Below are 16516 nucleotides of genomic sequence, written 5' to 3' on the forward strand. Positions count from 1 at the left end.
TTAATTAAGAAAAAAAAAAAAATGGGAAATGCTGTTCTAAGTGGTGATTACTAGGGGGCAGTATTTACTAATATAATATTTAAAATGCAGGCATTTAACTAAATGAGTTTGGTAGGCTGTTTGAGAACTTCAAGTCAGATATGTGCAGTTCTCATTTTTATCTCTGTTTTTCAATTTAACCTGTATGGTGAAATAATAAAAACCAGTGTCGAAGCTTTTCTTTGCTTGTTATAACTAAATTGCTTGTAAGTAGTAATAACCTCTTTAAATTGTCTCAGAATGTATTTATGAAAATTACACGAAACATTTCTCTTCAGTAAAAATTCGTCTAAACACTTTGACCTATTTTTGTTGTAACTATTAGAGGCTTGGTGAAGCTAGAGTGTAGTGAAGTATTGCTTTGCATTGTAGTTACCTTTTAATAATGTTTTCAGTGTTTCAGATTTTGCCTTTACATATATGTTCCTGTGTGTCTCTACACACAAGTTATAGATGTCTGTGTGTGAAATTAGGAGATGTTCATCTATGTTGCTAAGACAATTTTTATCAAATAAATGAAAATCAGGAAGTAACTACTTTAAAATTCCAATGAAGTATGGTCATTTCAAAATGATTTCCACAAAATGTGTATCTAGGAACAAACAGGAGCCTCAGGCTGCTAGGAGAGCTTGTTTTCTTAGTGCATGGAAACCAAGATGTTTCTTATGAGCAGACATATAAACAGGCTTTACCTGGTCATAACCACCCTTGGGAATGTTCCAAGGCACAAGAGGTGTTGCATTTCAGGAGAGACCTGCCTATTGAAGGGACAGAGTGAACCCTCAGCAAGTTTGCAGTTGACACCAAACCGAAAGGAGTGGCTAACAGTCCTGAGGGCTGTGCTGTCATTCAGAGAGACCTAGACAGGATGGAGAGTTGGTCAGAGAAGGAGCCTTATGAGGTTCAATAAGGACAAGTGCAGGGTCCTGCAGGTGGGAGGGAATAACCCCAGGCACCAGTACAGATTAGGGGTTGACCTGCTGGACAGGGAGCGGGGTTTAGGAGTCCTGGTTGACAACAAGTGAATCATGAGGCAGCAATGTGTCCCTGTGGCCAAGAAGGCCAGTGGGATCCTGGCCTGCACCAGGAGGAGCGTTGCCAGCAGATCAAGGGAGGGTATCCTGCCCCTCTACTCAGCTCTGGTGAGGCCCCACCAGCAGTATTGTGTGCAGTTCTGAGCTCCCCAGTACAAGAAGGACATTGAGCTTCTAGAGAGGGTCCAGCGTAGAGCCACAAAGACTATTAAGAGACTGGAGGATCTATCTTATGAGGAAAGACTTAGGGAGCTGGCCCGTTTAGTCTGGAGAAGAGAAGATTGAGAGGAGATCTGATCAACATGCTCAAGTACCTGAGGGGTAAACTCAGGGAGGATGGGGCCAAGCTCTTCTCTGTGGCAGCCAGGGACAGAACAAGGGGTAATGGGTACAAGTTGAAACACAGAAAGTTTCACCTCCATCTGAGGAAGAACTTCTTTACTGTGAGGGTGACAGAGCCCCGGAACAGGCTGCCCAGAGAGGTTGTGGAGTCTCCTTCTCTGGAGATCTTCCAAACCTGCCTGGATGCCACCCTGTGCCATGTGCTGCAGGTGTCCCTGCTGGAGCAGGGAGGTTGGACTAAATGGTCTCTAGAAGTCGCTTCCAACCTTAACCATTCTGTGATGGTGTGATTATGAAGATATGCTCAGATTGAAACTGTGATAGGGATGGATTGGTTTCGTCTTTACACTTAAAATCAGTTGGAGGCCAGTCTTTATAAAACCCCTTGGATACTACAAATGCTGAACAGACCGATCATCTCAGGTTTGTCAGTTTTATTGACAGAGAGCGCTGAATACTGTCAGATACTCCAATAAAGAAATAGCAATAAAATTTAGTGTCATGCTAAAGAGTCTTTCAGCAAGTGTGTGCATTATTTTGTCAATGCCACAAACTAGTTGAGTTTATGGAATGAGGGATGATTTGTTAACTAGGTGTCGATTGTGTTTTCTGTTTCTTGTTTGCTTACTTGCAGAGAAAGCTTAAAAGGAGGACTAATTTGCACTTTTTATGCGCTAAAATGTAATATAGGCAGTCCTGTGCCACGTGTTCTAGGTGACCCTGCGTGTGCAGGGGGGTTGGACTAGATGACCTCTAGAAGTCCCTTCCAACCTTAAGCATTCTGATTCTATGATTCTGTCTTGCTGTAAATCTTGAGAAATGGACAACAGACCTAGTGATCTGTGTAACAGAGTAAAAATTAACAGTGCTAGTCTGGCTCTTACATCCCTGATTCACAGGGACTTTCCTTGCTGTTTGACATATCACAAAAATAGATTGTGTTGCCTTGAACATAACAAATACTTTCCTCAAAATTAGAGGCTCTTAAGGTGTCATAAATGCTTAACTTTTCTAATGCATATTGAATATTCTACATACATTGTCATAAGTACTCCTGATTCAAAGCCTTGCAGAGTTTTTTGCACAGCCATGATAGCAGCAGAAGTTCTTGGGCTGACTTATTGCAGTGTAAGTGTTGAAGCCACATCAAATCCTTCAGATAGCATCTGTCTTTAAGTGTCACCTTAGAACAATAAGAATGTTTAAAGCGTTAATAACTGACAGTATATGTTTGAGTAAGTGTTGAGAATGAAACTGTTCTTGCTACCTTTTACTGAAAAGTATGCATTTCAATCAACATGGACATAGAAAAATACAACTATTCATTTTTCTGTTGGAAAGGGGTATTTGCACTTTTTATCTAAAAATCGATTTTTTTTCAGATCCAAGATATATATTGAATCCATTTTTTATGTTTTTTATGTTTGTTAAGGCGTGCATCACTAACTCTGAGTTATCCATATTTAAGGTCAGAAACCTGGCAGCTTCACAGAGCAGAGGTTTGAGCTCTTTAGCCTTTACAAAGGTTTTTTTTTTCTGCAAAGGTACAGAGTTTTTTCCATTTTAATTCAACATTACAGAACTAATAGTTTGAAAGAGGTGAGAATGGAAGATCAGAGGAGTAACAAGCTGTTTTTCGCAAGCTAAAATTTGTTCTGCCACTGAAATTATTATCTATTTTAAAGGTGTACATGACAGGCTGGGTAATTTTTTTATGTGGTAGAAAAATGACCCAAACAAGAACTTAGTGTGGCTCTTAGTAAACGATGTGTTTCTTTTGTTGTTGCTTTTTTTACAGCTTTATGCTATTCCTTGGTTTCTTACAATGTTTACACGTGAGTATGTTCTCCTTTTCTGATTTGATTTTATTGTATTTTATTTTTCTTCTTATTTTCCTGTGGAATGTACCTTTCAATTTTAAAGATAAAAGTTTCAGTCTTTAGTAGCTTATAGGTTCAGCTTGTAGCTAGTATTAACGGGAACTTGCAGAGATTTTGAAGCATATCAGTGCATATCTCAAACTTGAAACATATCTCAACAAACCATCTTTGTCCCTCCCACCTCCTTCCCTAGAGGCGAGGAAAAGTTACGGTTTTGTTTGAGATGAACATTATGCATCCTCACTATTTTTTAAGTATATTTTTTTTCACTTCTTTCAGATGAAGTCTCCCTAATTATGCTGACTGTTGCTTAGTAGGTCTATTGTTATTTCCAATTTGTCACAGCAGTGCCTATCACTGCACTTTATGCCCCAATTTGGCAATTATTAACACCTAATTTTTTTGAAGAAAGAATAAGGTTAAATTTGAGCTGGACAATATTAGGAATGTGCTATTTAAGGAATGTAAAATGGGACTTTTTACATTATGGGAAAAATATAATAAAAGATATCTACAACCCTCATTTTGTTTACACTTTAATGTGCTGTTATTGCACAAGTACTACTATACTGTGGCATTTCTACCTGTATATTGTGAGCAAAAGGAGCCTCATAATTTTCCAGAGAGGGGAGAAAAAGTAAGCCTTAGAAGACTATCAGAAATATATTTTCCTCAAGGGTATCACTGATATTTTTTTATGTCAGCATTGGCAGCCTTAAAAAAAAAAGAATGAAAATTACTTAAGTATTATTTCTCTGAAATGACAAAGAATTTAAGGTGATTCTTGACAGCAGTGTTCCAAGTTATTGACTAATTCTTTCAGTTATCCATTCTTCTCAAACTTCGTGAGAATCATCACCTTAGCAAAACTAAGAAAATGGTTTGCTTGACAATGAATAAAAATGTTGAAACTACTTAATTGAAGGATATCTTATTTTAGGAGAGCTGTGTTCAGCCCTATATATATGTATATACATATATATATGAAGCATATATACACACAATTGTGCATATATATATATATATATATATATATATATATAAAGCAATTGTCTGTTTTTTTATTGGCCTCTCTTCCTTTTTTCCTTTATTCTGATTTTTTCTTTTTTTTACTCTATTCTGTCTGTTTTCTTGTCTAATTTTAGGTAGTTGAGCTTACCGATTCACTCATCAATGCCTTCATGATACTGAAAACATGATACGTATCTCTTCCCTCATAGTTACACCATACGAGAAGGAAAAAAAATCCCTACTGAGGGAAGATTGTTTAAGATCTGAAAACCTGAATGTTTCTAAGTATGTAATAATGAAAGGAGATGTTGATGAGTTGCAGAATTATAAAGCTACATATGAAAATAAATCTAAACAAGTGTAATCCTATTTGCTCCCAAATAAGAGCAATAATCATGAAACAGGAAAGGAGGGGGAAAAGTGTACGAATTGTTCATCTTTGTTTGCATTTTTATATAATAATTCAAATGCTTTTGTAGTTTTTATTGTTTTATTTTTGTTTGTTTACTTGCTTTTTATCAAGCAAGTAAATCTTGTTTGTGTCTTGCCTGTCTTTTTGTCACACAGATGTCTTCCCTTTGCACAAAATTTTTCACCTGTGGGATACACTGCTGCTTGGAAATTCCTCCTTCCCTTTCTGTATTGGAGTGGCTATACTTCAACAACTGAGGGATCGACTTTTGGCTAATGGATTCAACGAATGCATTCTCCTTTTTTCAGACTTACCAGGTAGAGAAAAAGCTAAGTCTTCTCCTTGTCTTTCCCCAGTGCCTAGCTGATGAAATCATGTGCTTGCATGCACATATATATTTCAAATCTTACATGTGTTTTGGCATGTTTTTAGTATTCAGTAAGATTTAGGTAGGCTCTAGGTCTGAGTACTTGGCCCTAGCTAATGGGTAGAAGTTGTCAGTAGGTATTTGTTTGCTGTCATCAGGAAGTGTGTTAGCTCATCATCATTTCCAAGTGAATGATGGAGTACTGCCTTCTGAAACTTACGGTGCTTTCAAGTACTTATGAGTACTGAACTCTTTCTAGACATATAGGAACAGTGTAGCTGACAGATTTCTTAATAAAAAAAACAGTGGTGCTGCTCTATCGCTGCTATTCCGCTTGTTGGCTCGAGTCATTTTTCTTTCAGAGTTAATTCAATAGTTCTTGTGGAAGCGATTAATACAAAGGTATTATGGAAAACAATTTCGGAAGCCATTACAATTGCTCTGCGTTCAGGCAATTCATATGTGAAATGTAAAGCTTTCAGAAGAACCCTCAGAGTCAGTGGAGGCTCCATAATGATTGCGTGGAAGTTCTGCCTCCCTGTTCAGCAGGACTGTTGACAGCCATTCAAATAAGTGTCTCCTCTTTTTAAAAAGTCCAGTTAATTGTGGAGGGGTCTTATTTCTGAGCAAGATTCTACTAAGATGCGTTTGAACTAACTGAGCCCTGTAAGCCAAAAGACGTGTTTCCATTTGTTATAAATGTGTGTCCATTAGTTTATAAATATAACTAGTATTTATATAATGCGTGTGAATTTGAAGAGTGTTTCACATAGAATGTATTCTTTTGCTTGTGTTACTTCTGTCTCTCCAATCCAGAACTTTACTAATATAATCTAGGCCTTGGTGGAGTTAAATCTAAAGAGGTGACGCTGTTTCAATTGTGTGGCTTTTTTTGTAGGAGAACCTTTAACTTGTGTGGATTGAGTGGGCCTTATTAGAACACAATGTGTGCAATCCAAATGACTATTAATTTAAGCAGAAGTCGCTCTTTTTTGAGGAACTAAATGACAGAATCAAGTTTGGAAGAACATTTAAGTTCAAATGCTCTTTTGTTAAGTACAGTGGTCTCCACAGCTACAGGGTTTAAAAGGCTAATGGGATATGGCTGCAAGCAGCTTCTCAGGTCTTAGTTCCTTAACTCTCTTGGGGGTTCAGCAAATTCTCACAGGTGAAGCTGTGTGGTTTCTCTAAATACTGTCACAGCTTCTCTCTCACTTTATGCCCCTGAGTTTTCAAGGCGGTTTCAAGTCAGCTGCTTTTCTCTTCAGTTTCTATTATACAATTGCTACTGTGTTTTGAAGTTTATGAGTAATTTATTTAAATTAAGCCATTTCTTATAAGATTTTCTTCAAATTTGGTCTATATCCTTAGTTATTTCAAAAGCCTTTAAATGTAACTGGATATTTTCAAATGATCTGAAAGGTGAGTGCTGAGTTGAAAGATCATCTCCCTTTTCCCTCCTGCTCCTCATCTCTTAGCTATATATCTTGGCCAAATATAGGTTTGTTAGTGTTTTACTTTGCCTAAGGTCACTTCTCCTGATACATTTTTTGCTTTGAGTTGTTTTAAATTATATATACCAATTAATCTTGAACTAACTGATTCACTGACAGTTGAAACACTTTGAGATCATATATAAGATACTTATTCTCATAATACCTGTTGATGCATAGTAAAACTAACTAGATAAAATCTATAGTATTATAATGCTTGTGTTTTCTGCTGATTGTAGTTTATGCTAACTTTGCTAATATTCTAATAGATAACACTTCAGTAGAATGGTGTTGGCTCCTGAAAAGCATTCTTTTCTGTGTTGACGTCTGTAGTATTTTTGCATTCTAAGAGCATCACAATTGAATATTGCGAAATGAATCCAAAGGATATCACAAACTTGACTGCTGAGGGAGGAACGAAGGAAGGTGAAAGTGCTAGTGTGACTTACAATGTTACAGGGCCAGCTAAGACTTCAGTAGTCAGTAGCATTGACTATATAATTTAATGTGGCCTTGTGCTTTTTCTTTCTAATCTAAGCCTTATTTCTTATGAAGAAGTATTGACTGCCTAGACTCTTGCCACCTGTGTCTTCATTATCTTCCAACCAGGATATTCATAATCTTGGTTAAAATAAATTGTGTACTATGCCTGAGAACTAATTTAAAGACAACTTTCACCCAAATCTGAGGAAGAGACCTTGTTGTTCAAAACATCTGCAATAATTTCAATCTAAAATCGATTGCTGCTCAACAGCCTGAAACTCCTGTGGTTTTTAAGCTTTCTGTGCACCAGAACGGCTTATCTCTGGCTACTAGCAAAAATAATTTACCTTCCTGTCTGATACAACTGCTTCACTGTAACCTGACAACTTTGTGGAATGCACTTTAACGCATTTCTTGTTCCTACCCCAGTTAGTTTGAAAAATACATATCATCATTTTTAAAAATAACACTTTATTTTTAAGGCTGCTGCGCATAATGCAGTTTTAATTATTATTTAATGAAGTTAATGATAAAAAAGAAGGGATATAGCATCATTATTGATTACTTGGTCTTAAAAAGCAGTTAGGATGCCCATCTGTGCCATTGCACTGAGAGCAGTTCTGTTGCAGAGTGCCACGTTATGCTATGGGTTTGCTGTGTTATGAACTGGCTTTTGGCAATGCTGTCTTATGCTAGAAATAGCTTGATCTACTGGAAACTGGGACATTATGGTGCTTCCATCAGAAAATGCAAACAACATTGTATGGATATGTTGTACCCACAAAAATGCTTGCCTTTGTCTTCTATAGTGGCTGGAAAAAAAAACAGTGGTTCTGACTTGTTGGTTGTGTTGGTAGCATGTTGTCATTGAAGTCTTACGTTCCTTTCAGAATTCCTTGACCTTTATCACCTATGAATGGTGCCCTCACTTCACATCTTTACCCTTTTTTTCTACTTGCAGGTTAGCTGTACCCCTAGCTAATGTTATTTCTACAGTAAAATCTTATGTCTGAGAGCTCTCATTTTAGCAATGTTCGTCTGTATTCTGGTGCCTATACCCATAATTATGGGGAAAAGAGAAATATGTGTGACTGCACAAAAGGACTTCAGTTTTCCTTCTCTTGTCAATCATGGTGCAATTGGTAAGAGCTGTGAATAATATTATTATTCCAAATTCATAGGAACAACAATACTACTTAGAGTTTAAGTGCATTAGTAATCACAGAATCACAGAATGGTTAAAGTTGGAAGGGACCTCTAGAGATCATCTAGTCCAACCCCTTGCTCCAGCAGGGACACCTAGAGCACATGGCAAAGGGGCACAGACGGGTTTGGAAGATCCCCACAGGAGACTCCACAACCTCTCTGGGCAGCCTGTTCCAGTGCTCTGTCACCCTCACAGGAAAGAAGTTCTTCCTCACGTGCAGATGAAACTTCCTGCTTTTTAATTTACATCCCTTGTCCTGCCACCGGCCACCATCCTCCTTCCATTCTCCCCTCACGTATTTGTACATATTGGTAAGATCCCCTTTCATCTTCTCTTTTCCAGGCAATCTTTTCCTCATAAGGAGAGATACTCAGGCATCTTTGCAACTCTGTGCTAGACCCTCTCTAGAAGTTCCACGTCCCTACTGTACTGGGGTGCCCAGCACTGGACAAAGTATCCAGGCGTAGCCTCACCAGGGCTGAGTATAGAGGGGCATTACCATCTCCCTTGAGCTGCTGGCAACACTCTTCCTAATGCACCCCAGGATCCCAATGGCCTTCTTGACCACAAGGACACATTGCTTATTCATGTTCAAATTGTTGTCCACCAGGATGCCCAGGTCCTTAACTGCAGAGCTGTTCTCCAGCAAATCAACACCCAGCCCATCCTGGTGCCTGCAGTTATTTTTTCCCTAGGTGCAGGACCCTGCACATGCATTTGTTGAACGTCATGAGGTTCATGAAGCCGCAGAGTTTCTCTGTGTATCTTGCAAGCCATAGACACTGTGGTGTTTCTCTGACACTTTATCTGCCTTGGTTATTTTGATTATCAGCTTTTTGAGATGCAGATTGTCTTTAACAGTATGGAAACACAGTATCTTGCACAGTGGGGCTGAATACATAATTTCAAGATTTTTCTCATATATGGGGCATTCGTTTTGTAGTATTTCAGACTGGATGGTTCAGGAAAGTACATTTTTTAGTTAAGAATACTAGAACACTGAGTTTGTGGATATAGGTGCCTGTTATCGTATAAGCTTTTTCCTTTTTTGTCTTCCTATTGGATAAAAAAAAATTAAGCTTTGTTTGAGGTTAAAACACCAACTTTGAAAATACTAGAAGAGAGATGGCGGAGTCTTCTATCTGTCCGTAAACAGTGGAAAAATCAAGGTAATCTGTCCTTTGAAATGAAGTCTAACTTTTTATCATAAAATTCTGAAAATATAAGATGTCCACTTTTTTTAGAGAAAGACTCCATGGGAGAGAAGGTCGTAATTGCCCTTTTAAAGGGGAACTTTTCTCATAACTTCAACACTGAAGTCTTGCCACTTGGCTTCCTAACTCCAGGTTCAAAATCTTTGTCCTTTATGAAAGAAGGAACTGCCAAGTGTTTTAACCTAGAGCTAGTGGAGCTGATCTCCTTTTCCAAATTAGACTATATCTGAGCAACAGAACAATATTTTAATCTCTGTACTATAATAAATGTGCATGATGATGGTAGTGCAATTTCATAATATATGTAAAAATATCAAAAGACATCTGAAATAAAAAGTGAGTGACACTTTTGTTATTGTTTGCATATATAGATTGGACTGGTATGTATGGAACAATTTCAATGTGAGCATGTTCCCTATCCTTTTTATGCTAGATGTGTTTTATAATGCAATTTGTGAAGACTTCTCTTGGTAAATAATAGCACTTACGAAGCAGAAACTATGCATAGCTGCTTTTTTTTTCTTTTTTTGTTTTTATGGCTTACAGCCCACTGTTGGTTTGGGGCTGGCTTTGGTACAGAAGCAGAGTAATTTGTTAGGGCATACCTGCTCACCAAGGTTCTTCTATAGTTTCAGACTGTAAAATTGATGTCACTTAAAGTTGTGAATTTCTTAATTATTCAAATTCTCTGCTTGTAGCTATATGAGCAACAAGCAGCCCTGCTTATGGTTTCTAGCTTTCGAGGTTTGTAGAGAAATGTTGGTTTGGGTGAACACTAAAGGGAAAGAAAAAGCTCAAATGCCTTATTTTATTCATATTGGTATCCTTGCTAGTCTGTACTTTTCACTTGCAGAAAAAAAAAATATATTTCCTTTAGCAAAAGGAATAAAGATATAGAAGAAAATAAAAAAGGAAAAAAGTGATTTCATGAGGAAAACCTTACCAGTCAGTGCGTCTTAAAACCAATGTGTATTGTGCAACCTCCATTCTTTGATATGAGCCCTATGTACTCTTCATAGCACAAGGGCATTTTAGAGAATGGAACTACACTTCAGTGTTAGGTAGATATTTGCACACCTCCACCTTGTGGATTTTTGCAGCCTCATGACCTTGTGACATTGGTCAGCATTCTATTTGGATGTTACATCTGGTCCACTGGTCTCTTACATTCTCTTAGTTTGTAGAAACTTCTGCTATTTGCCCTCCCCTCCTTCATATTACTCTTTAAAATACACTCTTGTGTCAAAGCTTAGTCATGAACCATAGTATACCAAGATGTATTACAGTCTTTATATAATCTTTTCTGGTCTTCCTTCTCAGTAAAATGTAGCATGTTGAGTTGCCTTGGGCTGATTTATAGTAAACCTTTTCTCTTAGTATAGTCATCTATCATTCTGCTTCTTCCCTGGTCGTTGCAGGTCAATGCAGGTTATCATATTGTAGCTGGATAGAATTCTTCACAAAACCTGCTGAATTGAGCAATTTCTGCACTGTTTTTAATGCAGATCAAAGTGATGTGCCTTCACCAAGCAAGGGCCTTAGACCATTGCACTTTTGACATACTAACCACTGCTTGTGGGCTTTCAAAGGCAAGAAAAGTTTGAATTGTTTGAATTCCTTTCCAGCACTAGGTAATTGCCACCTATGCTGCAAACTGCAGGATCAGCAAGTCATAGTAAGCAGTACTGAGTATCATGTACAGTCTCCAGAGAATGTTTTAGTCCAGGATACTGGAAGAATTGCTGAATGATGTACTCCCAGACCAAGTAGCCTGTCGATGCAGCCTTGAAATTACTGTACCTTGTCACAGCATTGCAACATACAATCTCTCTGAGGATGTGATCTTCTGGCTGGTTCTCGTTTCTGCTTCTTACCTTTTTTAGTATAATTTAGCACACTTCATATCCATTTGCTGTGCTTCATTAAAAGATGTGCTGTCTCCTTGATTTGGCAGCACTTGTCATCTTGAAAGCTCTTGAGAGATGCACCTCACATCCATGTGGAAAGTTAGGGAAGAAAAAGCAATCTTTTTATTATTATTACTAGGTGAAGAAATTTAAAACTAATAAATGATACTTATGTAGCCTTTGATTTTATTTATTTTTCCTGAGATACATTGAAAGGAATGCTGATGTGTGTGAGGAGAACAAATGACTGTCCATAAAACAATGAAATATAATTTTAATTGTGTAAACATGTAAAATAAGTGATATCAAAAGAATAATTTTTCATTGACCTCACTTATAGTAACCTTTTAGCAGTAATAAGTATAGAGGTGATGGATAGAAATGACATTTTTCTTATTGGATTTGTCCTTTTAATTATTTGAGCTTAGTGTATGTTTTTATATGACATGTAAAAAGAAAAGATTTAAGGCATTTAATTCCTCTTTCTCTTTATACCAGCTCCTAAGCACTCTTAAGATCAAACTGACTGACCCCTTCCGCTTGCCTGTCTTTCTAGTACAAAGATCTGCTTTCCTGGCTATGTGGTTGTGTGGGGAAAGCTCAGGCCAACTGCCAGGGTAGTGATAAGTTACTTGTGATGGAGGGATCAAACCAAGCCCTTATTTCAGGACTACTTCTAAAATGCACGAACAGTTGATTCTGGCTGTATTTCTTAACTTTTGTCCTCTTACCCAAGCAAAGGCCCTGGAATTAACGGCGCACAAAGGCTTGGTCTGTGTACATTGTCACTGAGTGAGAGCTATTCATTGCGTTTTGCTTCAGTGCTTCAGTAATCACTTTAGCTGTGAACACCACTTGTGCTTCCAGTTTCAGTGTAAAAATAAGAATTCTGTGGGCTTTTGTCACAGCTGTGGGGCTTTAAAACTGATGTTTTGTTATAACTTCTATGTCATGTGCAACTTCTGTGCTCTATCTCCTGCAATAATATACACTGAATATATATCTGATCTGTGGTAATGCACACTGAATATACATAGCTTGAGAAGCAGCTGTGCCAGGTGAGGCATCCTTTTCAGAGACTGTATTGATGGAGGGGGTTGTTTGGTGTGGAGTGATAATTCAGCATGGAAGAGGCCAGTGGGTTACATCCTAGAAGTTTAGTTTAGAAAAGGAGCAAAATATTCACTAGGTTTGATATTGGAATGGAGCCATGGTGCAACTAGGGTCTTAGTGTCACTTTCCTTCCTTCCTTTTCAATGCCTGTTGAGTGGATGGGGACAGGTCTTGATGCTGAGTAATGATATAAAAAGTCTATGGCACAGAATTGCTTCTCCTGAGGTTTGATTGAGTAAAATACTCAACCTCTGTCAAGGTAAAACTCTTAAAGACAAATGTTTTAAAAATGAGACTAGTGACTTTTAGTTGCTGAGTATTTGGGTGCCAGCTTAGACTTATTGAAATTCAGGTGCTCTGCATTAAAAAAAAAAAAAAAAGACTGCTCTAATATATACTAAATTTTGAAATGAGAATGTATTTTTATAACTTCTTTGTGTATATTTCACAGTTAATGGGTCCATGTTATGTAGCACATTTTCATTGTAGTTTTTCTGGCATATATTTTGTATGAATAAAAAACAAGTGAGTTTGTGCTTGAGACTTAAGAAAAGGGGGAGGGGAACCTTAGGAGGCAAAGAGATGTTATATGTGCATCTTTGTGAATGTGAGCAGACTCTCCCTATTTCTAGATATTGTTCATGCTGAAGCCTTTGAGATTGCTTCAGATCTGCCCTTGGAAGGATGATCTGTTAAGTTGTTTGCATATAACAAGTGCTCTGGCATCTGAGCAAGTACTTGATATTCCTTTGTTTATAGTCCTGACTGACTTAATATATTTACAGTTCTGACGTAGCAGCAGTATGCACTGAATGATAGTTAAGTTTTTAATATTGTCTGACTTGGAACACAGAATAAACTTAGAAGCAGAAAGAACAGAGGCAGGATTAACACTTGTAGGCATGCAAAATGTTGTGATAATAAAGGGCATTTAATCAAGGATTGCATTATTTAATGTATGCTTGAAAGGGTGTGGGAAAAAATCCAAATGGAAGTAGGATGGCAGACCCTTACTTGGTAGCCAGATGGAAGGGAAAACATCCAGTCAGGCTGCACAAGGTTGCGTCACACATGGTTTACTCACTGTGATCTTTCTAAAAGGACATTTCAAATAAAATAATAACTTAATGTCGTCTTAAACTCCGCTCTCCTGAAAATAACTTTTTTTAAGAACGTGAGTAAATGCATTTACTACCAACAGTCTTGTCTCGCTTGTTAGGTGATAAATATTGATCATTCCCTTTTCTCTTTGTAAATAAATGTTGATCATATCTCTCTCTCCCTCTCGCTGTATATATGTTTATATACAATATGATATATATATATATTTGTCATGGGGGGGGTGACCCCAAAATAATTATTGTGTTTTTATTTTGTATTACTGTAGCAGATGAATTAACCATTAGGCTGCAACTTCTTGTTAGCTTTTGATGGCCTCACGAACCATTTAATTCTTTCTTGTTCCACAGAATTTAATTTTTGGGCATGACCATTGACCTCTAGAAATGGTTCTTAGAAGAGAGAAACCTCATGTCAAGGAATTACAGACTAAGACTACTAAATTAACAGTTTGATTTACACCAGAAAGTGTGAGAACTGGATAGTTATCAACTTTAGCAAAATATATTGCTGCATTTTCCAGTTCTCAGAATAGATTTCTTTTGATATTATGCAGCTTGTTTTTAGCAGATGCATTTTGATATACTCTCTCAATATGTAACTTTGTAAATTTAATTGGGCTTTCATCTTTTTTATAACTTTCTATTAAACTTTGTTTCTTATTCCTTCCCTTAATTCTTTGTTTTCAATTTCAGGCCTAAGAACACACATAAACATACTGTTTTTAATGAGATTAAAGTACGTACTTAAGATTTTATCCTACTGGAGTGAATACACCTTTTTGAATGGGAGATTAATGGGTGCATTTTTTGTTCAGATTTTAAATGAAATAGAAAATTCTAGTTGGATGAGATAAACTTTCTGAGGTTTTGATTTCAGCTTTTTTTCTCTCACCACCCTATTAATGACTGGGATTTCTGGAGTTAGTCCCTGGTTGATGGCAATACGTATGTTTTGAGAAGTACAGATAAAGTTTAACTGTGGTGCCTCTATTTTCAATATAGAAACTGATGCCTCAAATTTCCAGAGTGCCGCAATAAAGTAGCTAAGATGCTTGGAAAGGCTACAGAATGCTAGTATTTCTGTTGCCTTTCTGAAGCACTGCACTAGGCTTGTTAAAAAGTGAAAATCAGAATTTGTTTTCTTCATGAGATTGCAGACAACAGAAGCAGAATTGAGAAGTTATCTTACAATGATAAAAGTAGATGTTTTTATGTTGTATCCTGTTAGAAGATGGATATGTGTGGAGTTTATAGCAGTACTGAAATGATGTTTGTAGTAGGATCACTTAATTTTTATCCTCTTTTTTTATTATGCTTTAGTAAATTTCATCTGACCACAGCTTATTTTGGGATGCTTCCCCCTTGACAGATGTTTGCTATCTGCCCAAGTTCCATAATATTTCGTCACATACAGTATGTCACTCCTTCAGCCAGAATGTTCTCCTGTGAATTATGTTTTTGATTTTAATTTTACTTTTATTTTTTTTAGTAAACTGCTCTAAAAGAAATCCTTCGCGTGCATCATTAGGCACAATAATGTTGAGAGTTCCTGTTTACTAGCAAAGGAGTATCAGTTAGCTTTGACAAAGTAATAGGCCAAAGTTCAAAAGCTTTCTTTTGCTGGAAGCTTTGTTTGCCTTGTAGCAGCTATGTAGTTGACAAACTGGACACTCAGTTGGTCCACAAGTCCATACAGAGTATGTGCTTCTGATCTCCTACTGCATGTACTTACGTTTGAGTCCTGTCCATGGGACACAAAGGCGTTTAATGAAGATAGCTTCATCCGACTAGTACTTCGTTTTGTTTCCACAGTTGCTTTGGTTTCCAGTTCTTTAAGACTTCTCTGAAACTGTTTGTGCTTTCATATGCCCAGGGATAAAATAGCCTGTGTTAGCTGTTTATAAAAATTGCCGAGTGTTTTTTGAACAGAAAAAATATTCATGAAAATTTTAGAACAGAGAGAGCAGAGTTGTGTAGATGGATATACGTATGTTTATTCAGCAATGTTGCAGCTCAGTTAAATAGCTTTATTCATTTTTCACACTTAAATTTCTTGTTTGTTCTTTAAATCCTTGCTCAGAGATTGACATTGAGCGTTGTGTCCGTGAGTCAATCAACCTATTTCGCTGGACCCCAAAGAGTGCTACATACAGGCAGTATGCGCAGCCTCCACGACAGGGAGAGAGCAACGGCACGCGAAGTTCCATGTCCTGCCTTTCAGCAGATTATCAGGAAGCACCTAAAAGTGACCTGGTAAGTGCCCTCGACTGCCTGTTTTCAGCCTTGGAGGGTGAGTACATAGTTTGCCGTTGGAAGACAACCCTCCACTCCCCCATTATCAAGCATGTTTGTTTGCCCTTGCCTTCGTTTGTTTTGAACATTTTTTGTTTGTTTGTTTTCTCTGATTGTTTTTTTACAATAACTCTGAGGAGCTCATAAAACTCTTGATGTCCAAGCAGTCATGATTAGTAGTTGTTGTATTTAGATAATTTTCAAATGTTATCATTTTTGAAGTTTAAAATATAAGTGGGGTAAGTCTGCTTCTAAAGAGGCCAAAGGAGGAGACACGAGATAAACGGATGTTTCTTTTACTATATATTTCACTTAGAAACACTGTAACTATTAGTTAATGGGATTATTGTTCATCTTGCTTGACAGTTTGAAATGGAATTATTAGGGTTTTTTGTTTTCCCGAAGTAAAGAGCTCGTATAAAAATTGTAACTGATAAACTTGCATTTCTCTCAAAGAGTGTTCGTACAGAACTGCTATTCCTGTTCAAGTGGTGTAGTCTAACTCGAAGCAGGTGATTTTAAGCTTCTTGTTAAGGCCAACATTAGGGTGTGTTTGGGTGTTTTGGATTTTTGTTTTTAATATAACAATTTCACACGTGTT

The 16516-nt window shown here is 37.3% G+C and overlaps 1 protein-coding gene across 1 annotated transcript in view; it reads left to right on the plus strand.

The window, feature by feature from the left end:
• Positions 1–16516, plus strand: part of TBCK (TBC1 domain containing kinase) — an 82396-nt gene that overhangs the window by 45982 nt on the left and 19898 nt on the right. The window contains exons 20-22 of the mRNA XM_010222597.2: positions 3214–3250; positions 4874–5035; positions 15704–15876. Coding sequence (XP_010220899.2) covers positions 3214–3250; positions 4874–5035; positions 15704–15876 — 372 coding nt within the window. The remainder of the gene's footprint in view (positions 1–3213; positions 3251–4873; positions 5036–15703; positions 15877–16516) is intronic.

Source organism: Tinamus guttatus, unplaced genomic scaffold (assembly GCF_059628265.1).
Source record: "Tinamus guttatus ecotype Peru unplaced genomic scaffold, ASM5962826v1 Tinamus_guttatus_pri_ptg000202l, whole genome shotgun sequence".
NCBI lineage: Eukaryota > Metazoa > Chordata > Aves > Tinamiformes > Tinamidae > Tinamus > Tinamus guttatus.